Genomic DNA, 21,191 nt, shown 5'->3' with positions numbered 1-21,191 from the left:
CACATTATAAAATTCACTCTTCCAAATTTCAGACATATCGAGTGAAAAATGCTCTATAAATTATAGCTCTTTTAAAATATTAGGAGGCAGTTTTTCCCCACCTCTTCACATACCGAAGAAGGGTTATTTCGGGGGTGGGGGAGAAGTGTTGCGAGGCTTTGGGACTCCCCCTGCCCACCCAAACACACCATGCTGGGCTCTTGTCCCATGGTAGGGAACCTGGAATTTGGTAGGGTTCCTGCATTTGACAACAGGAAGGCTAGATAAGGGCGGGGGGCTGATCTTTTTGGCCTGAGGTCTGCATTCATCTTTGGGTCCAACCCTGCAGGAGCTGGCCGGGGGCGGGGGGGAGGGAAGCCACAAAAAGACAGGCCAAACTGACGTTTCTTTCTTCTCAGTTTCAAGGCAGAAGGCTTGATAGGCCTTCTGCGTCACTAGAGTGATGCTTCAGTGATTTAACTCATTCCAGACTGTACTTGGGGTGCTTCCTTGCTGGCACACCTCAAATCTGGCACACATATGATGGCGGGGTGGGGGCCTTGCGCTAGGGCAGCCTGTTATCTCCCCCCCGGTGTCCTCAGACTACAACTCCCATCAGCCCCAGCCAGCAGGTACTGCCTGCCCCTGAAAACATACACACAGCTATTCCCCCCCCCCCCAAGAGCCAGTGGTGGCGGTGGTGTTGTGGTTAAAGAGTGTCAGACCAGGACCTGGGAGACTAGGGTTCAAATCCTCCACTCAGCCACTCAGCTCACTGCCTCTCAGCCGAACCTCCCTCACAGGGTTGTTGTGGGGATTAAATGAGGAAGGGGAGAACCATGTATGCCATCTTGATGAGCTCCTTGGAGGAAAAGGTGGAGTATAAACACAATACAGTGGTACCTCAGGTTACTTAATTCGTTCTGGAGGTCCGTTCTTAACCTGAAACTGTTCTTAACCTGAAGCACCACTTTAGCTAATGGGGCCTCCTGCTGCTGCCGCGCCACCAGAGCCCGATTTCTGTTCTTATCCTGAAGCAAAGTTCTTAACCTGAAGCACTATTTCTGGGTTAGCGGAGTCTGTAACCTGAAGCGTCTGTAACCTGAAGTGTCTGTAACCTGAGGTACCACTGTAATAATAAAGAACATGATTTAGGGAAGAGTGCAGATAATTCTCAGCCGCTGGGCTTCGAAAACGGGAGAGTTGTTTCAGGCCAAAGAAGCATGGGGCACGGCAGGTGGTGGGGGTGTCCCCTCTCACGGCCAGCAGTCAACGGAAGCAGGGGATGGGGGACAGGGAAGCAAAACACACAGTCACCATTTTTAAAAGCTGTTTTAATTTCTCAGGCACTCGTGATGTTCCTTGGTGCTCCATGAGGTCTCAAGCCCGACTCCCCAGGGCCTACAAATAGCTTAGGAGTCAAAAGTGTCCCTCCAGGCCCCAATCTAACCTTCAAGCTTATCCCTAAGCCCTGCTCCAAAGTTTCATTTCTTGGCTGGGATGCATCCCTGAACTCTGGTGATGTCTGGAGGATGGAGAAGACCGGCTGTGGAAGCTTCTCACTTTTCACATAGCCGGCAGGGAGCTCACTTGCTCTACCCAATCCCTGCTCACCTGCCTCCTCCGCTCTGCCCCTCCCCCTGGCAGGTTGGGTTTGCACGCTGCAGCAGCTTCCTTTTAGCAATCCCTGGGAGTTACGCATTAAAAGCATTTTCTCCTAAGGAATGGAGTAAGAGCCTGCTGAATCGGGCCGAAGAGGGCCTATCTGGTCCAGCATCCTGTTCTCACAGTGGCCAGCCAGGTGCCTCCACTGGGAAACTCCCAAGCAGGACATGAGTTCAAGAGCAATTCTCCCCTCCTGTGGTTTCCAGCAACTGATATTCAGAAGCATTGCTGCCTCCCAGGAGGAAGAGTCATGGCCATCATGGCTTATTGCAGCCTCCTCCTCCTCTATGAATTTGTCCAGTTCCCTTTTAAAGCCAAAGTTGGTGGTCAGCACTGCCTCCTGTGGAAGGGAGTTCCACAGTTTAACTGTGTGCTGCATGAAGGACCTTGCTCTCAATCTTCCAACATCCAGCTTCTGTGGATGCCCATGACTTCCAAGGGAGGGATAAAAACTGTTCTCTATCCGCTTTATTCCCCTACGTGTGGGAAGACCGTGCAGCAGCAGAAGCGGCAACCACTAGGGAAAACTCCTGCTTCTTTCCCTCTCAGGTCACCCCCTTCGTCTACTGCTTCCTCTTCCTTCCCACAAAGCACCTGTGGGAGCTCTCCATACCTGGCCAACTCCAGGGATCTCTGACCATTAGGCGGCGCTGCCGGCTGGAGTCCCAACTCCAGCACGATCCTGTGCCAAGTGGCCAGAGCTGGGGAGCGAGGGCCACATGGATGAAAAGCCGTCTCTTTGGGGGTCCTTGTGCCAACCTGCTTTTATTGTCGCACAGAAAAGAGTTCATGCCAGGAAGTGAAACCCACACAATCATGGCGGGTTGTGATTCTGCGTCCTACAAGCCCCAGCCAAGCCAGGGAGGTGCAAACTCGCCTCTTGCCATACCACAGCTCAAAGGGTGAAGCTCACGGCCCCACTTGGAGGATAAGGGAGAACCCGGGGAGGAGGGAAAGCAGGGGGCGGGGGCACAAGTACGGTCAGATCTTGGTTGTTGAATGCCCTGGAACTTGGACATTTTGGCTCCCGAATGCCGCAAACCCGGAAAGTGGTTGTTCCGGTTTGCCTACATTCTTTGGGAACCCGAATGTCCGGCGGGGCTTCCGATTGGCTGCAGGAGATTCCTGCAGCCAATCAGAAGCTGTGATTTGGTTTCTGAACGTTTTGGAAGTTGAATGGACCTCCCGGAATGGATTCTGTTCGACTTCCGAGAGACGACTGTATTACTTTGTGAGGAGGAGATGGGGATGGAGGTGTCCCCCAAGGGCTCCACAGACATCTGTCTCTTGCCTCAGCTTCTGATGATTGAGGGTCCCCAGAAGCCACACCCAGAGGACACCGAAGAAAGGTCACGTACAAGCGAGTGGAGGGGGCAGTTTGGAGCTGAAGGCTTCTCCTGCAAGAGCTTCTCCCCCCCTCTTGGCTCCGCAAAGGACCACCCCTCCCTCAGCCCCAGCCAGGGGGTGGGGTGGAGAAAGAGCTTGCTTACCTCACAGGCTTCCCCACATCATGAGGTCCCGAGTTCAGATCTGGCTCTGCTGTCGGGGGATCCGTCAGCTGACAGCAGGACAAAGAGGGGTCTAAAACAAACGAGTGGGACCAGGCAGAAAGGGGACTATTTTCTTTACACCTCAGAGGCTCCGTCCTTCTGCTTACCTTTCAGAGAGACAAAACCAACCCTTTTGGGCAGAGCAAATGGGAACCCAAGGACAGGAAGGCTGTGTCTGAGCCTGGCTGTCTCTCCTAACCCAGACAACCCCAGCTGTCTCTCCGCAGAAAGAACCAGACCGGGCACCCCAGCCCAGGGGCAGATCACGCCCGTACCCTCCTCTTGAGTGGTCTTTCCGCCTGGGGGGAGGAAGGCGAGGGGAAAGCATCTTACGGTAGTACCCTAACCCAGACAACCCCCCTCTTTCCAGGCCCCTCGCTCACCCCTGCCCAAACACCCCATTCCTTCCCAGTGCCTACGCTACGAGTGCAAGAGGCCGAAGGTTCGCCTGCAGGAGTTTCGCCTTCTTCTCGGCTGGCTGGTGGCGCTGAGTCGCTTTGGGTCAGCTCTGCCTGCCCGAGGTCGCCTTCCAGAAGCAGCTGTCCACAAAAAGAGAAAGTCAATGGAGGGAGAAAAAACAGGGTTAAAAAACCGCAAGATGCCCAGCCCAGGCTGCGTTAGTCAGCCCTACAGACGGGAGCCAGAATTTGCTGCGGATTTGACAAGGGTTCCCTAACTTTCCGGTCGAGACGGACGGACGGATGGAGTTAGTGGCGGCAAAGAGAGAGGCAGAGCCCAAAGAGAGGATCACTCTTGAGGGAAAGCAGAGGGAGGGAAGGCAGGAAGTAAACTTGGGGACGGGGGGATGCGGTAGAGATCAGCAAGAATGGGCAATTCCCTCCCGCCCCATGCAGAAATTGGGGTGTAGGAAATCGAAGGCAGAGGCGAAGTCGGGCGGCGGCGGGGATTGGGGTGGGTGTAATTTCACGACGAGACGCGAGAGGTTCTGTAAAAGCCATTTAATGATCGACATTTAAAAAAATAAGGGGAAAAAGCAAACGAGTTGCCACGACAGGAACAAGCTCCATTAACCGATTGTACAAAGGCAACAAACAGAACAGAACGGTACCCAGGAATACAGCAGAAGCAAAAGGAGACCTCTCTCCCCGGCTCAGGAGCCCGGCAGAGATCTGGGCGACACGGGGGTCAGAGGTTCGGCAGGCAGCAACACCACGGGGCAAGCAAAGAATTAGCTGGCAGAGAGTTCGGAGGTTGGCAAAGGCCCGCTGCTCCGGGCACGAGGAGAGTTCAAAAAAGCGGGCACGTTTCTACGAGCAAAACCGTCTTCGGCTCACGGCGGGTTCGAAAGGTGGGGGTTGGCGAGGCAGGCGGCGGGTCTTCGAAGCAGGTTTTTTTTAAAAAAAACAAAAAGGCAACGACCGGATCAAAAAAAAAAAAAAAAAGGAAAGAGGGTGAAGGAAGAAAAAGGCAAGAGGGCAGGAAGGACGGAGGGTAGGGGGTAAAAAAAATGCAGCATCACCAACCTTGGAAGGAAGCTGGAGTAAAAAGTCAGCGTGTGATCAGCAAAGGGCCTCACAGACACTGCGGTGGCGATGCCTGCAAAGAGATCTACACAATTCAGGTGCATGCATGCATGTGTGTGTCTGTATATACACAGACGTAATAAGTGTGCATCGTATATACACAGAGGTTTGCATCCTATGTACTGTATTTCACACAGGCAAACAAAGAGACATGGGGGGTGGGCACAATCTCGGACCCCGTGCACACACACACACACACCAGCCGGCCAACCAGCCTGCCAGCTAGATGAGAGCCCACCTTGCTGGGCTGATCCCACAACCTCCCAAGCTTTCCCTTCCCTCTAACATCTGGAGGGCAACAGCTTGGCGAAGCCTGCCTTAAACAGCAGCTGCCGGCCAGGACAGACAATACTGTGCTCGTGTCAACTGTGGCCCCCCAGGCCTTGATCTGGCCCTCATATCTTCCCCAGGCCCTGCCCTTCATTGAACCCTCCTCAAATTCTTTCATTCCTGGCTAGAAGGTGTCCCTGCATACCCTCGATTGCCGGGAGAAGGCAGGGTGCAGAAATCAAATGCCCACATGCAGGGGAACGCACTGTAATAATAATATAAACATATTATTTATACCCTGCCCATCTGGCTGGGTTTCCCCAGTACTGTAGAGCTGAAGCCCAGGTGGGGTGTTTCTGAGGCAATCCCTTCTCCTGCCCATGGCCCCCTGCTCCCTCCCATCCCGCCGCCACCCCCCACCCCAAGCAACCAAGGACCTCCAGACACTTACTGCCGGAAAAGGCACACTGTGCTCAGAAGGTCTGCGCATACTGGGCGGCGTATGCGCTGGCGTACCTCTCGTAGTACTCCGCCACGTTGTAGGCGGTTCCTATGCTGTACTGGGAGTATGTGGCGGCAGCTGCAGCAGCGGCTGCGTACCCTGGCTGGCTGTAGGCCGGGTTGTAGGTCTGGTTGGCGGCGGCGGTGGCGGCAGCGGCAGCAGCCGCAGCAGCGGCGGCCGCATAGGGGTCTGCGTACTGGGCCACAACGGCGGTGGAGGCAGCTGTCCGCCTGCCCACGGGGCTCCTTTCCCTATAGGCGGCAGGGGGAGGAGGCAAGGCCCGGTCGTAGGCAGCCCGGGCCCGGTCGTAGAGCTCGTACGAGTAGCGGTCGCAGTACTCCCTGTCGTACCAGGCCCGGGGGCAGTAGGGGGTGTAAGCCGGGGGCGGGGGTGGCAGCCGCCCCCTGGAGAAGTAGTAGCTTGGGGACGGGGGAGGTGGGGTGGGCACCGCTGCTGCTGCTGCTGCCGCCCCCTTGGCAGCCCGCAGGGAGCTGTTGCTCTTGGAAAGGGTGACGAAGATTTTCTGGTCCTCCAGAGGGGTGTCGTTGAGGTTCAAGATGGCGTCCATGGCCTCCCTCTCCTTGGCCATGTGGACGAAGGCGTAGTTCTTGACGATGTCGCACTCCACCACTTTGCCGAACCTCTCGAAGAGCTGGCGGATCTGGGAGGTGGTGGCCTTGGCGGAGACGTTCCCCACGTAGATCTTGGTGGCGTTTCGGATCTTGGAGGTGGCGTATTCCACCGTCAGGTGGGCCCCGTAGAACTCGCTCTTGTGCAGGGCGCTGATGGCCTGGTGGGCTTCGTCCTCCTTCTCCATGTGCACAAAGGCAAAGTTCTTGAGGATGTCGCACTCGTTCACCTGCCCGTACTGCTCAAAGAGCTTCCTCAGCTCCTCGGCCGTCACCACGGGAGACAGGCCCCCCACAAAGATCTTCACCATGGCGGGTGAATTTTGCTGAGGGAAAGGAGGAGGGAAAGGAGTCAGAGCAGAAGGGAAAGGAGCTCCCTTCTCCCTCTCTCATGCAGAGGCATCAATTTCCCACCCTTCCGAACAGGTGTCCAACAGATAAACAACTATTTGACACCTGAAGGCAGCCCTGTTCAGGGAAAATTTTAATGGTTGATGTTTTACTGTGTTTTTAATATTTTGTTGGAAGCTGCCCCGAGTGGCTGGGGCAACCCAGTCAGATGGGTGGCATATAAATACTATCATCATCATCATCTCCACATCTGCAGATATCTGGTTTTTCCTCCAAGCCTTGCCCAACCTGGTGCCCCTTCCAGATGTTTTGGACTACAACTCCCCCTCCAGATGTTCAGCCCAACTGAGCACATCTAGATGGCACCATGCTGGAAGAGGCTGGTCAACACTGGCAGGCAGCGGCTTATCAGGGCTTCAGACATTTCTAGCCCCACCTGGAGATGCTGGTGGGGATTCAACCTGATGCCTTCTACATGCCAAGCACGGGCACTGCCCACTGACTTACAACCCCCTTCCAACTTACTGGCTGGGTTATTGAGATCGGTCATTGTTTCATAGCACATTTTGCATTGTTTAGAGAGTTGTTACATCTTGTTTTCGTATATTGTTGTTTTAACTCTTTGAATTTCTTACATTACTTTTTTTCTTACTTTCTTATTTTATTGTTTTATTCTTTTTGTAAATTGCTTTGAAGTGCCTTTTTAAAAAAAACAATCAAGTGGTGTATACATTTTATGAAATAAATAAATTGTTCTACTTGTTCAAAAGATCTTGGATAAGGATATTGAACATTGGTAGTTGTAGAAGTTAGATTGTCACAGGGGTCAGTAAACTTTTTCAGCAGGGGGCTGGTCCACTGTCCCTCAGACCTTGTGGGGGGCCGGGCTATATTTTTTTGGGGGGGAATGAATGAATTCCTATGCCCCACAAATAACCCAGAGATGCATTTTAAATAAAATCACATATTCTAATGTAAAAACACCAGGCAGGCCCCACAAATAACCCAGAGATGCATTTTAAAATAAAAGGACACATTCTACTCATGTAAAAACATGCTGATTCCTGAACCGTCCGCGGGCCGGATTTAGAAGACGATTGGGCCAGATCCAACCCCCAGGCCTTAGTTTGCTACCCACGGCACTAGGACCTGGGAGTCCAGGATCAAATCTCTGTGAGCCATCAAACTCACTGGGTGACCTTGGGGCCAGTCACTGCCTCTCTCATCCCAACCTACCTCAAAGGGTTGTTATGAGGATAGGATGGGGGGGGGGGGGGAGGAGAATCATGCATGCCACCTTTAGCTTCTTTGAGCAAATGAAGTACAATAGTAGCAATCATAATAAAAATTTGCATTGTTCTGCTTATCTCTGCTAAACAGATATATTCAACAGAGATTAACTATATTGATCTTGGTCACCGGTTCATGAGATATTTCGCAATGTTCTATATCTGGCTCTTCCAAGAGATCTACCCTAAACTGCTAGGACTATAATCTGGTGGAAAAGCACATGGTGTGAGTTCAGTGAGGTGCCCCAATTTCCTCCCCTCGCCCCTGAGAAGCCCACTCTCCCTCACCCGTCCAGCACCCCACAAGGTTTGCAGAGTCGGTGGAACCCTGGCAGATCCCTCCCATCTTCTGAACAGCAGAGCAGAAATGGTGGGGAAAGACCCCGCCCCCCATGTCACCCTCCAGATGTGCTGCTGGCCTCCAATGCCCTACACCTACAGCCCCACCCAGGGCGCAAGGATGTTGGTGATGGGAGCCGCATCTGGATGGACCACAACGTCCTCCATCCTCGCCTTGCCGCCTGGATGCATGGCTCCTGCTTCTCCTCGACGGGGCGGGGTAGCTTGTCCCTGGCTCTCGGGTCCTTCTCTGGCGGGGGAGGGCACAAGAAGGCGACCCCCACCCACCCCACCCGGCACGTGGCTCCATCCCAGCAGCGGACCTGGGGGGTAGGGGCGGGAAAGGCACTTTGGGGACCCGTGCAAGGCGTGGGGTTTTGCACGGGGGGGAGGGACTCTGGTGCGCCCCCTCCACCCCTACCCCCGCCTCACTTACCTGCCGGTCTCCGGGATGCTGTGCAAGGCCAGATGACCTCCCCGCCGGGCTGGGATGGAGCGGCCTAGGAGGACTGCGCCATGTTGGGCTGCTGCTCCATCACGTGGCTGGTGTGGGTGGGGGGGACACACACAGACACAGAACGAGCGATCCGCCCCCGAAGCTGTTCGTTGGGGAGGGGGCGCGGCTGCTCCTCCCTAAGGCAGGCTTTGCACGTGGGAACGCGCCCAGGCATTGCACGAAGGGCGCACCAAGGTCCTGCAAACAGCAAGGCGAGGCTGCTCTCTGCAGCTGCTGGGGGAGGGAGCCCGGCGTCTTGAGTGGGGCTGAGGCAGTGATACGTAGTGGTTAGAGCGCTGACCTACTAGAACCTGGCAGACGCGGGTTCAAATCCCCACTCAGCCCTGGGTGCGACTTTGGGGGCCGGTCACTGCTTCTCCGCTTAACCTACCTCACAGGGTTGTTGTGGGGTAAATTAAATGAGGAGGGGGAGAACCCTGCGCACCACACCTGGAGCTCCTTGGAGGAAAAAAGGTGGGCTAGAAATGGGATTAATAAGGTGCCTTTCCTCCCTGAGTATGGCATTCCTCTCCCTGCTTCTCCCACTGTTGTTGTGACCTAGACTCCTTAAGTGCATTCACACGTTTAATGCCACCTTTGATTTGATGGCTAGCTTTTGATCTGAAGGCCGCTCAGGCAAAGACCACCACACAGGACCCTTTTGTGCAAGTGAGGGGTGTGAGCGGGAGTCAGGCCCTGGGGTAGACTACTGCGGTGCATTGTTTGCAGGACTGCCCTTGAAGGTGGCCCCAAAATCGCAGCTAGGACGGGCTACAGCTTCCAGGGTACTAACCGGGTCTAGTCGCTTGGAGTATGTCTCAATGCCTGCTCCTAAGAACCTAAGAAGAGCCTGTGGGATCAGGCCCATGGCCCATCTAGGCCAGCATCCTGTTCTCACAGCAGCCTACCAGATGCCCATTTTGTGAAACCCGCAACCAGGATTTGAGCACCAGAGTTTCTCTCCCCTCCAACCGGTATTTATCGGAATTCCAAGTAAGGCAAAATAATAGTAGAACCTTTACATTGCTTAAATATGTTCTTTATTTATTTAAAAACGCTTCTCCCGCTTTTCACCCTGAAGGCCTCAAGGCAGCTGACAGCAATAAAATATGCAATATTAAAACATTAAATTAAAACATAAATTGAGCCTCCAGTATCTAATAACCTTGAGGATTTAATATAAATAACAATAATCGGGGTTTTTTAAATAAAAAAAACCCATATTTATATATAAAATAAGAGAGAAAGAGAAAGGAAAGAAAGCAAGGAACATTCAGGGTGCAAAGGCTTCCTGAAATAGAACAGCTTTGACCAGGTGCCAGAAACTCTGAAGGGACAGTGCCTGTCTAACTTCTTGCAGAAGGGAGTTCCTCACAGTTGGGCCCATGGCATTTATTTGTTTATTTGTGACATGGGTGGCGCTGTGGGTTAAACCACAGAGCCTAGGACTTGCCAATCAGAAGGTCGGCGGTTCGAATCCCCACAACGGGGTGAGCTCCCATTACTCGGTCCCTGCTCCTGCCAACCTAGCAGTTCGAAAGCACGTCAGAGTGCAAGTAGATAAATAGGTACCGCTCCAGCGGGAAGGTAAACGGCGTTTCCATGCGCTGCTCTGGTTCACCAGAAGCGGCTTAGTCACGCTGGCCACATGACCCGGAAGCTGTACGCCAGCTTCCTCGGCCAATAAAGCGAGATGAGCGCCACAACCCCAGAGTCGGCCACGACTGGACCTAACGGTCGGTGGTCCCTTTACCTTTTTTATATGTGTGCCACATGCGGGAGGAAAGCAGGGGGGATTAAAAGTTAGCAAATAAATAAGCAATTGGCCAGCTGATGGAACCCTCTCCCGATGTCACCCACGCGACTGGCCAATGGGGCTGGCACATCTGTGACATCACAGACCAGGGCCCGCTTGGCCCCAGGGACTCCGCCACCATTTGTATTCACCATGCACAGCCTGCTGTGGGTGTTGTGGCTCTGCCAGGGAAGCTCTGCTGTACGCCGTGCTGCGGTGGAAGAGCAGAAGGAAGCCGTCTCCCCACAACCGGCTTGGGACAGCTTGGCATTCGGCTCCATCGTGGTTCTGGTGCTGGCCCTGGGAGTGAAATGGCTGCACACGAAGCCCAAGGCAGAAGAAGCAGGGGTAAGAAAGGAAAGGGGGGGTGGAGGGGGGTTCCAGGAGACAAACAGAAGGAGATTAGAAGAGCCAAAGGGGGCCCATCCTGCCCTCACAGTGACCAGCTTTCCAAAGAGAAACCCACAAGCAGGACCTGAGCACAAAGGCAACTCTCCAGTCATCGTTCCCCATCAGCTGGTATTCAGAGGTAGACTGTCCCTGAGCGTGGAGGTTCTGTTATCACAAATACAGTGGTCCCTCAGGTTACATACGCTTCAGGTTACAGACTTCACTAACCCAGAAATAGTACCTCAGGTTAAGAACTTTGCTTCAGGATGAGAACAGAAATTGTACTCTGGTGGTGCGGCGGCAGCAGGAGGCCCCATTAGCTAAAGTGGTGCTTCAGGTTAAGAACAGTTTCAGGTTCAGGTTCCAGAACGAATTAAGTACTTAACCCGAGGTACCACTAGACTTCTGCAAGGAGAGGCCTGTAGCTGGGTCAGATCATAGGGGGCCTGTCTAATCCAGTGTCCTGGGATGCCGCCAGCAAGCGGGACCTGGGTGCAACAGCAATGCTCTCTTCCCCACTTGGGATTCTGAGCAACTGTTATTCAGAGGCATACTGGAAGAGATTGGCCACTTGGGAAGGTAGCTCATCTAGGAGAAGGAAAACTCAAGTCCTAAATCTCTGCTGGGAGAAGAACAGGCTAAGGCCTCGGCCCAGTATACCTGAAGGAGCGTCTCCACTCCCATCGTTCAGCCTGGACACTGAGGTCCAGCTCCGAGGGCCTTCACTGCGAGAAGCGAAGTTACAGGGAAACAGGCAGAGGGCCTTCTCAGTAGTGGCACCCGCCCTGTGGAACGCCCTCCCATCAGATGTCAAAGAAATAAACAACTTTCTGACGTTTCGAAGACATCTGAAGGCAGCCCTGTTTAGGGAAGTTTTTAATGACTGATGTTGTAATGTATTTTTAATCTTTTGTTGGAAGCTGCCCAGAGTGGCTGAGGATACCCAACCAGATGGGTGGGGTATAAATAACAAATTTATTATTATTATTATTATTAGCAAACCCTACACAAATCTGGAGTGGAGTCCCTAAGACAGTTGGATGGTGCCTTGGACTCCTCCTTCGATAAAAAGTATTGCTCTGGTTTCCTTTCGACCCCATCAGCAATTTGGCAACCATTGCTCTGGCTGCTAGGGGCACCCTTGGCCTGTTTTATCTCAAGCATCTTCCTGTAATGTTCACAGCCCCTCGTGCTGCCTGACCAACATCCTCCTCCTCCTCCTCCGCAGGAAGAAGCCCAGCTGGCCCACGAACAAGATCTGGAGCGGCACCTCTTGCACGCCTTCTTCCAGATGGAGCTGGAGCTCGTGAAGCTGGTGACGCTTGTGCGGAACCACAAGGCCGCCCTCACCCTGCGCCACCGCGGCTGCCGGGCACCCGAGTGCCAGCTGGCCAGGGAAAGCGCCAAGGCCTTCAACTTGGTGGTGTTTGACATCGAAGAGGAGGACTGAGCCTGGGGACCGGGGAGGGTTTGGAAAGCAATACTCAAAATAGTAATAATAAATCTATGGCAGAGGAGGCCACAGGGCACCTTCATGGGGGCAGAAATTGCGCCGGTTCTGCAGCCAAAGGAATTGGGAAATGCAGGCAGAAGTGCCACAGGGAAGGCACCGGGAAGAGGGAGAAGTCGGGGTGGGGGAATAATGCTGGAGAGCAGGGCTGGGCGATATATCTCAATATATCATCCCAAACTGGTTTGAAGTCCATATCATAATTTTTGACCTGGCAGTATATTGCAAATCATGATGTGTGTGGTTTTGTGTGTGTGTGTGTGTGTGTGTGTGTGTGTGTGCACACGCGTGCGTGCGCTAGGCAAAAATCACAATGTGGGGGGAAACGTTAAGCCAGCCTATGCTTCTCTTGATTCCTGCAGCCCCTGATTCCTGCAGCGAATCAGAAGAGTAGGCGCCAGCAAAAATCTCAATGCGGGAAAAACCATGAAGCCAAGCAATGCATCTCTATAGCTCCATCCTCATTTCAGACATTGTGATATATCACTATATCTCAATGTTTAGTTGGTGAGCCATCACGATCTTGAAAACCAGATATCGCCCAGCCCTACTGGAGAGGGGCGTTGATAGCAGTATGACTGCATTTTAAGCAGGGGTTCAGTTCTAAGGGTTCTGCATGTACACAAACATTGTGTGTACCCAGACCCTCGCACCATTGTGTGTACCCTCCCCCTGTGGCTAGCTGCCAAGTGGACTTTGCCCGTCCCAGCCAAGCCAAATTACCTGTTGGAGGAGACAGCTTGTGAATTTTGGTTGGAAAGTAGACCTTACCTTTTGCAGTTATACACAGAGAGATGCTTGCAGAGTAAGCGGATAATAAAGTAGTTTAGTAATAAAGTAACTTGGATAGGTTTCTCGTTGTAAGCTAAATTAACTGATCTAGAGAAGGCAAAGGCAACCATACTTGCTCCTTTGTTGTCAGAGGATAGATCCAATGTTACCTCTCATCATTGCATGTATGTGTGTTTTTGCTTTAACTCTTTGATTTCCTTGCCTGAATTCAATCCTTTGAAGCTGCTATTTGCATGGGGAGGAAAGATCACATTCAACACCAGCGAGGGCTGTCCCCATCATGCCAAATAGCACTTTCAGAAGCTTATTGCAATTCTGATAATTATCAGCTTTCTCCGCCACTACACAGCTGATGCTATTTGCATTTTTAAAAAAGAATGAAAACAATCCTGCATATTCAAATAATTGGGACCCCAAGATAGTGCAAACCACCACCTGGTTGTTATCCCCAAGCTCCAGAAGTGGCCACTTAGTACATTGCCCCCCTCCCCCCTCCAGAAAAGAGGGCATGATATCATTTATTTATTTCTTGATTCCATTCATATCCTTCCCTTCCTCTTGAAGGACCCCGGTGGTGCATATCATTTGCATATGCTAATTACCCAGTTCAGAAACCATTGACTATGTTTTAAATAAGAGATAAAATACATCTCACCATTGCTGGTGTGCCTGCTCCGTCTGCTGCTTCTGCCCTTGCTCTGCTCCCCTTGGATGGCCCCCCCACAACCCCCCCCCCCCCAGATAGAGAGGACTGTCCTCTGACAGCCTCTCAAGGAGACAAGGCCACCCATCAAAGAGGACATCTGTCCCTGCTGGGCCTCTTGGCTCAGCTCTCCCTGCCAGGAGAGGGCAAGAGGCCACCTCACCTGCCCAGGGGTTTGTGATGTCACTGCTGCTGGTGGCTCAGTGCCATGGTAAGGCTCAGAGGAAGGCAAGAAATGGCCATGGATGTTGTCCTGGGTGGGTGGATCTGCTGCTTGCTAGGGTGGCTGGCCCCCGCCTGGGCCCTGAGCAACCAGGACAACAGCCTCTCGGAGGACCAGGAGAACTACCAGGTGCACGGGCAGATTCTGCTGTGGCTCCTCAGCCTGGCGTGTTTCTACAGCCTGGTCTGGCTCCTGGGAGGTTTCTCCATGGAGCAGTGCCCAGTGGCTCAGCGGGACACAGAGGTGAGTGCCTGGGGGCGGCAGAGAACTGGTGCCAAACCCACCCTCTGGCATGTGGGGCAAAGGGCAGAAGCCTGCATAGGGTGGCCAGACCTCCAGGGCTCTCCAGGTTTGCCTGGCCCCTCCAAGTAGCAGGGGGAGGGCTTGAATTTCCAGGTGGGTGAGAGTGTCTTCTTCTTATTCTTATTCTTCCTCCTCCTCCTCCTCTTCCTCCTCTTCCTCTTCCTGTACATGCAGCTTGCAAGCTTCAGCCAGGAAGGAGCCGGCTGCAAATTATAGCACAGACATTTTGACTTCTTTCCCAATTAACCTCCATCTCCAGGGCTCAGTGGTGGGAAACAGAAGGAAGAGGAAGAATCACCAGGGCTGAGGAGGGTCATTAGGAAAGGAGGCATGTTTCAGGTCTTTGGGGCCTGTGTTTGTCAGGGTTTTAAACACTATTGCAAGCACCTTGGGTTGAGCCCGGAAATGAACTGGCAGCAAATGCCAGAGGCGGGTGGGAGAAAACAAGCGAGGAAAGGGCAGCCTACCTGGTTGTGGCTCCCCAGACCCCTCCAAGGGAATGTGGCCTTCCCCAGCCCCTGTCTTAACAACTGCTCACTGCTGCCTTTTTCTGATCAGGTCACGGACAGCCACATGCCCCCACCGCACACGCCTTGTGGGCCCCGGCGCGGCTGCTCTGTCCGGTCAGGCCTGAAGTCGCTGGGGTACATGGAGCAGGAGCTGGTGAGCTTGATGTACAGGCTGCGCAAGCTCAAGATGGCCCTGGCCACGGGCTGGCTCACCGCGAACAGGCAGAGGAGGAGCACCCAGGCTGACCTTCCCGACGACTTTGTGATCTACGCAGTCCAGGACGAGACATAGGCAGTGCCCCAGACAGAGCAGAGGAACCTGGGAAGATGCGGCGGGATGAGAAATAAACAGTGAATTCTGCACGATGATCTTGTTGGCGCTTTGCCATGTACTTAAGCCAGCAAAACAAGTTTGCCTTCCAGGTAGAAAAACTGGAGTCCTCCCTCTTGGCCATAACAGACTCCAGGCTTCTTTTCAGTGGAAGAAAAACCAAGCCTTTGCACTGCGATTAGGGTAGAGGTTTGCCCATCCACACTTCTGTTTGTCCTGTGCTTTTCTGCAGAAAACCTGATTGACATTTGTTACAATTCAGCGGACGCGGGTGGCACTGTGGGTTAAACCACAGAGCCTAGGGCTTGCCGATCAGAAGCTCGGCGGTTCGAATCCCTGCAAGCTCCCGTTGCTCAGTCCCTGCTCCTGCCAACCTAGCAGTTCGAAAGCACGAAGTGCAAGTAGACAAATAGGTACCACTCTGGCGAGAAGGTAAACGGTGTTTCTGTGTGCTGCTCTGGTTCGTCATGACCCGGAAGTCATGGCCACATGACCCGGAAGCTGTACACCAGCTCCCTCGGCCAATACAGCGAGATGAGCGCCGCAACCCCAGAGTCGTCCGCAGCTGGACCTAATGGTCAGGGGTCCCTTTACCTTTACAATTACAATTCAGAGCTAAATCACGGGTTTTTCTGGGAAAAGCAGCAGGGCAAATGAAAAACCTCTTGGACCCGTGTTTATAAAGCACAGGAAATGGATGAGCCCTAAGAGAAGACAACCGTGTTGGAGAAAACCCGCCTCAGCTAGACTCCTTGAGTTGATCAATAGGGTGTTCTCTGCTTTTATAGGGATGACAAAGCTGTTGCAAGCTGCATACCCTCCAACATTCTTGGGACCAAATTCGGGACGCTCCTTTTTTGGTCCTGAGCAAAAGGCAAGCAAGAGCAAAATATGAGCTGCTTTTGTTCCAGTGCTCAGGCATGACCCAGCTGATTTGTTCCAGAGAGTCAGACTGAAAATGAAGCATCTTCTGGTCTGGCACTCTGGTGTGACCTAACAGAGCATCTTTTGGTTTCGGGGCATTCCTGAAAGCATGTGAGTTGTAAGCTGAGCTCTGTTGCAATCATCCTAAACATAAAACTGGGAATGCAAAAGACTAGCCAAGCCAGCACCCTCCAGTTGTTTTGAACCATTTCTTTATGCCGCAGAGTGGCAACCTGCAGTGACAGGTGAAATCCTTAATCTGATTGCTCTGGGAAAGCAAGATTATATACCTCCTCGTATCTTAAAATCTCTCCCAGAACAGTGGGATATCTTTACTCTCATTCCTTCGTATTTTATTAACAGAACTGGAAAGACTCCCAGTACATGCAGTAAAGCCAGTGCTTTTTTCAGGGGGTACCCAAGGAAAAGCGTACCGGCACCTCTTTTTTTGTTGTTAAAAAGTGTGGGATTTAACTAACAGCCATGGGGAGTACTGGCACCTATTTTTTGGGGGGGGGGGGAGCACTGAGTAAAGCTTTCCTAGCTCATCACATTAAGAAAAGGTGATGGGACCAATCCAGATCATTATTGCCCCATTAGCCTTCTTGGAAGGCAGTTATTGGAAAACTTTATGCCAGGTTTTTAAAACATAAGCTTTAACTTTGTATGGAGGAGGATAATAGTATTATTTGGAAGGCAGAGATTAGATTTAAAGCCGGTCGCTCAACCATCGCTGTGTATTAGCTCACCTGGCAGAGAGATGTATACTTCAGTTCCTGGCACTAAGCCTTCAACGCCCTCCCGCCTTTATTGATCTTAAGTCTGCTTTTGACTTGGTTCCAGGAGAATTGCTATGGTCTAAATCTGGGACGGGGAACCAGCAACCTTGCAGATGTTGCTGGACTCTCCGCTCCCATCAGCACCAGCCAGGATGGTCTGTGGTCAGGGATGTTGGGGTTTGTGGTCCGGCAAAATCAGCGTTGCTACAGGTTTCCCCATCCCTGGCTCAAATTGCAAAGAACCTTCCTGGGTCTCTCCAAGCTGGGCGTTAAAATGGCAAAAAAACATTTCAGTGTAATCCAGTGTAAAGTGATGCATAGCGGGACAGAAACGTTTTAACTCCACACATAAGCTCATGGGGGTTGATCTGGAGGGGACTGGCCAGAAACAAGGCCTTAGGGCTGAAATGGACCGCTCAGCAAAGATGCTGTGCAAAAAGGTGAATTCACAAAACTGTAGAGTTGGAAGGGATGCCAAGGATCATTTAGTCCAACCCCCTGCAAGGCAGATGTTAGAGATTGCCAGAAAAGGGATCGAAAATAAAACTATTAAAATGGTATTATATAAATCCACAGTGCAACCAGTGGTGGGAGAACACAGAAAACTGGTAGGAGTACACCTAAAGAAGAGCAGGTCCCTTTGGGGATTTTCCAAGGATAGGGAAACACCAGATTTGGCAGGGATAACGTTCGGGACAGCTGCTATTTCTGGTCAACTATGTACAAACGAGAGGAAATTAAAGAACACACAAGGGGTACATGCATTTTCAAATTGGATGAGAGTTGGTTTGAGGGAAAACTCATCCAACGGCAGTATTTTGTCTATAAACTACAGGATACCTATGGACTGTGGCTAACAGTGGGAGCACATTGGAGCCAGAGTCATGTGCTCAAAGCCTGAGTCTCAGCCCCGAACAATGCAAGGGCCACGGGCTCCTCAGACTTGATGTGTGATGAGCCCCATTTGTCAGACGAGAGCCCCAAACAGGGTGCTGAACTCGTAACCTGGACTGAAGTCTCCATTATTATGTTTCATTATTACTCAAGACCTTACACAAATTAAAACCACACAGATAAAATACACCCCCCCCCTAAAAACATATATGTTCATTGTTTAAAGGTAATTCAATTCTAACAGAATAAAAACAATGCAAAAAAACCCAAATCTATTAAAATACAATAGCAAAGCACTATTGAAAAAGCCTTTCCTTTAAAAAACAGTCAGTTCAGAAAGGCCTGTCAAAATAAAAGAGTTTTCACCTGCCAGCTGAAGGACAACAAGGAGGGAGCCTGTCTGACTTCTCCAGGGAGGGAGTTCCAGAGTCTGGGAGCAGCCACGGAGAAGGCCCTCTCCTGCATCCTCCTCCAAGCGTACCTGTGGAGGTAGCAGGACTGAGAGATGGGCCTTTCCTGAAGATCTCAGAGCCCAGGCAGGTTCGTATGGGAGAATGCGGTCCTTCAGATAGGCTGGTCCTAAGCCATATGGGGCTTTATAGGTCATCCATGATATTCACAGGGTAGCCCTGGAGAAAGTCTCTGCTTTCTCCTTTGGGAATGTTTCCATCTCACCATCCTGGTGGTCTCCCCCCCCCCCCCCAGTCTCTATGGCTACGGGCAGAAGAAAACACAGGATGAAAGCCACCCCACCTCTGAACAAGCCCTCCTTTCTTCTCTTTCTTTTGAATCGCACCTCATCTTTGTTTCCAAGTTAGATCATTTCTCTGAAAAGCACACAGGCAAGCTATTAGCCGGGGCAAGATCAGGCAGGAAGATTCCGCTGTCAGCAGAGAGTGCCAGGGCACTTCAGACTTCATTCAAACAGTGTCATCCACAGGGGTCTGTCTAGACCCCCCTGTTCCCACCTCCCACTCCTCATGCTCTCTTGAGTTTTGGCATTCAACGTCCCAATTTTCTTCTGTTTTAGTTGGCAGGATGCAGAGGAATTTGTGGGGGGGATTCCCAAGCTGAGCACGGAGATGGGCAGCTGCTTTCCGCAGAGCATATCTCAAAATTCCTAGGGACATTTTGGGCCCAAAACAACTTGGGACAATGAGATCACCTCACTCCTACCTGGCCACTTCTGTTGGCAGAAATGGCCCTGTTACAAGTGCCACATAATACCCATTCCACATTTGTGAGAACTCGGTATTTTTGCGTGTGGCAGGACCTACACTTTGGAACTCCCTGCCTATTGATATCAGGCAGGCGCCTTCGCTGTACTTATTTCGTTCCTGCGAAAAAAACATTTTTGTTTAGGCAAGCCGACCCAGATGTTTGGAAAGTTGGTACGAGCCTTGATCTGCTTTTAGTCTCTTGTTATATCAACTTCTTTAAAATCCAAAGCTACTGTTAATTTTTCTTATTAAGAACTGTATTGTTTCATCTTTTTTGTAATTAGCTGTGGTGGTTTTTTTGACCACCAAGCGGTATATAAATTTTATGAAACAAATAATAAATTCAGAGTATTATATTATTGCAGCAAGTTTTGTTGTTGTTTAGTCATTTAGTCGTGTCCGACTCTGTGACCCCATGGACCAGAGCACACCAGGCACTCCTGTGTTCCACTGCCTCCCGCAATTTGGTCAAACTCATGCTGGTAGCTTCGAGAACACTGTCCAACCATCTCGTCCTCTGTCTTCCCCTTCTCCTTGTGCCCTCCATCTTTCCCAACATCAGGGTCTTTTCCAGGGAGTCTTCTCTTCTCATGAGGTGGCCAAAGTATTGGAGTCTCAGCTTCAGGATCTGTCCTTCCAGTGAGCACTCAGGGCTGATTTCCTTAAGAATGGATAGGTTTGATCTTCTTGCAGTCCATGGGACTCTCAGGAGTCTCCTCCAGCACCATAATTCAAAAGCATCAATTCTTCGGCGATCAGCCTTCTTTATGGTCCAGCTCTCACTTCCATACATCACTACTGGGAAAACCATAGCTTTAACTATATGCAGTGGCGTAGCGTGGGGGGTGCAGGGGGGCCGGCCGCACCGGGCGCAACATCTGGGGGGGGCGCGCTCGCACTCGCAGCTCTCTGCCCCTACCTGGCTCACTCACTCTCACTCACTGCAGTGCTGGCTGTGGGGTCGCCGCCCACTGTGGAGGGGGTGGGTGCCAGGCGTGCGGTGCGGAGAGAGAACGAGGGACTATCTGGGGGAGGGACAGTGCAGCGGCCGCCCAGCGCAGCGCTGAGCGCGGGAGAGAACCACACCAGACCAGACCAGGCAGCAGCGGCAGGTTAGGGGTTAGGGGGCACAAATTACTTGCCTTGCCCCGGGTTAGGGGGCACAAATTACTTGCCTTGCCCCGGATTAGGGGGCGCAAATTACTTGCCTTGCCCCAGGTACTGACAACCCACGCTACGCCGCTGACTATACGGACCTTTGTTGGCAAGGTGATGTCTCTGCTTTTTAAGATGCTGTCTAGGTTTGTCATTGCTTTTCTCCCAAGAAGCAGGTGTCTTTTAATTTCGCGGCTGCTGTCACCAGTTTTGGGGTGGGGGATTTTTCCTATGTGAAACTACCAGTGCTTCCCCCCTGGGGGGAACTCAATGGCACACAGTACTGGCACCTTTTCCTCAACATGTTTAAAATGTGGCACTTACTGTAACAGCTTCATGGTGAATACCAGCACCTTTTTTCTTAAAAAGGGTACTGCAAACTACACATTATGTTAAATGCATTTCCTTAAAAGTCTGCTCAGGATCACCCAGCTTTCTTTCTTATGAGGAAAAAGCAGCTGTGCTGGGCCTCCAATCCAGATCAGGACCAGGGTGGAAGGAGGTGGTTTTTAAAACCTGTTGTTTCCCCACAAACACATACTGCATACCCTCCAACATTTCTCCAACGAAAATAGGGATGTCCCATTCCATAATGATAAGTTTATTATTTATATCCCACACATCTTACTGGGTTGCCCCAGCCCAGTGCTTTTTTTTCTTTTAAAAAAATGTTTAGGGGTACTCTCATTTTGACTCAAGAAAATCAAAAATTTATCGTTCAAATCAGGAAAAATAAATACAGTAAATGGACAAAAGTACAAAGATTCACAAAATGTTTAGGGGTATGCGTGCCCCCAGAAAAAAAGCACTGCCCCTGCCACTCTGGGCGGCTTCCAACATATATAAAAGCATAATAAAACATTACACATTTTTTAAAAAACTTCCCTATATAGGATTGCCTTCAGACAGCTCAGGGGTTGGATAACTCCATACTCTCCAAGGTTTCTCCAATGAAAATAGGGACTTCTTAAGGAAAAGCGGGACATTCTGGGATCAAATCAGAAACTGGGACGGCTTCTCTAAATCAGGGACGTCCCTGGAAAATACGG

At 51.6% G+C, this 21,191-nt stretch overlaps 3 protein-coding genes across 10 annotated transcripts in view; 1 reads left to right on the top strand and 2 right to left on the bottom strand.

Moving 5' to 3' along the window:
- NAALADL1 (N-acetylated alpha-linked acidic dipeptidase like 1) overlaps positions 1–21,191 on the bottom strand; it is a 318,716-nt gene that overhangs the window by 175,733 nt on the left and 121,792 nt on the right. The window lies entirely within an intron of this gene.
- On the bottom strand, positions 892–9,829 carry LOC308465740 (uncharacterized protein). 7 transcript variants are annotated; one of them, XR_013980549.1, is made up of 4 exons: positions 8,555–9,782; positions 5,460–6,465; positions 4,679–4,763; positions 892–3,733 (listed from the first exon to the last, which is right to left on the bottom strand). XR_013980549.1 is itself a non-coding variant. In XM_080985937.1 (4 exons), the coding sequence occupies exons 2-3, from the start codon at positions 6,448–6,450 to the stop codon at positions 4,715–4,717; spliced, it is 975 nt and encodes a 324-aa protein (XP_080842063.1). In that variant the 5' UTR covers positions 6,451–6,465; positions 8,555–9,829; the 3' UTR covers positions 892–3,733; positions 4,679–4,714. The 7 variants fall into 7 exon arrangements, 6 of the variants coding, with proteins under 6 accessions (XP_080842063.1, XP_080842067.1, XP_080842062.1 ...); XM_080985937.1 differs by having other exon boundaries at positions 5,525–6,465; positions 8,555–9,829; XM_080985941.1 differs by having other exon boundaries at positions 4,679–4,751; positions 5,525–6,465; positions 8,555–9,828.
- LOC308465746 (uncharacterized protein) lies at positions 8,127–15,205 on the top strand. 2 transcript variants are annotated; one of them, XM_080985954.1, is made up of 3 exons: positions 8,127–8,338; positions 12,028–14,270; positions 14,889–15,205. In XM_080985954.1, the coding sequence occupies exons 1-2, from the start codon at positions 8,147–8,149 to the stop codon at positions 12,247–12,249; spliced, it is 414 nt and encodes a 137-aa protein (XP_080842080.1). In that variant the 5' UTR covers positions 8,127–8,146; the 3' UTR covers positions 12,250–14,270; positions 14,889–15,205. The 2 variants fall into 2 exon arrangements, with proteins under 2 accessions (XP_080842080.1, XP_080842079.1); XM_080985953.1 differs by lacking the exon at positions 8,127–8,338 and adding an exon at positions 10,269–10,757.

The sequence above is a fragment of the Podarcis pityusensis genome, assembly GCF_964106645.2.
Source record: "Podarcis pityusensis genome assembly, chromosome: 16".
Lineage (NCBI taxonomy): Eukaryota > Metazoa > Chordata > Lepidosauria > Squamata > Lacertidae > Podarcis > Podarcis pityusensis.
The sequence above is the reverse complement of the archived record's forward strand: the minus strand, read 5'-3'. Positions and strand labels throughout refer to the sequence as shown.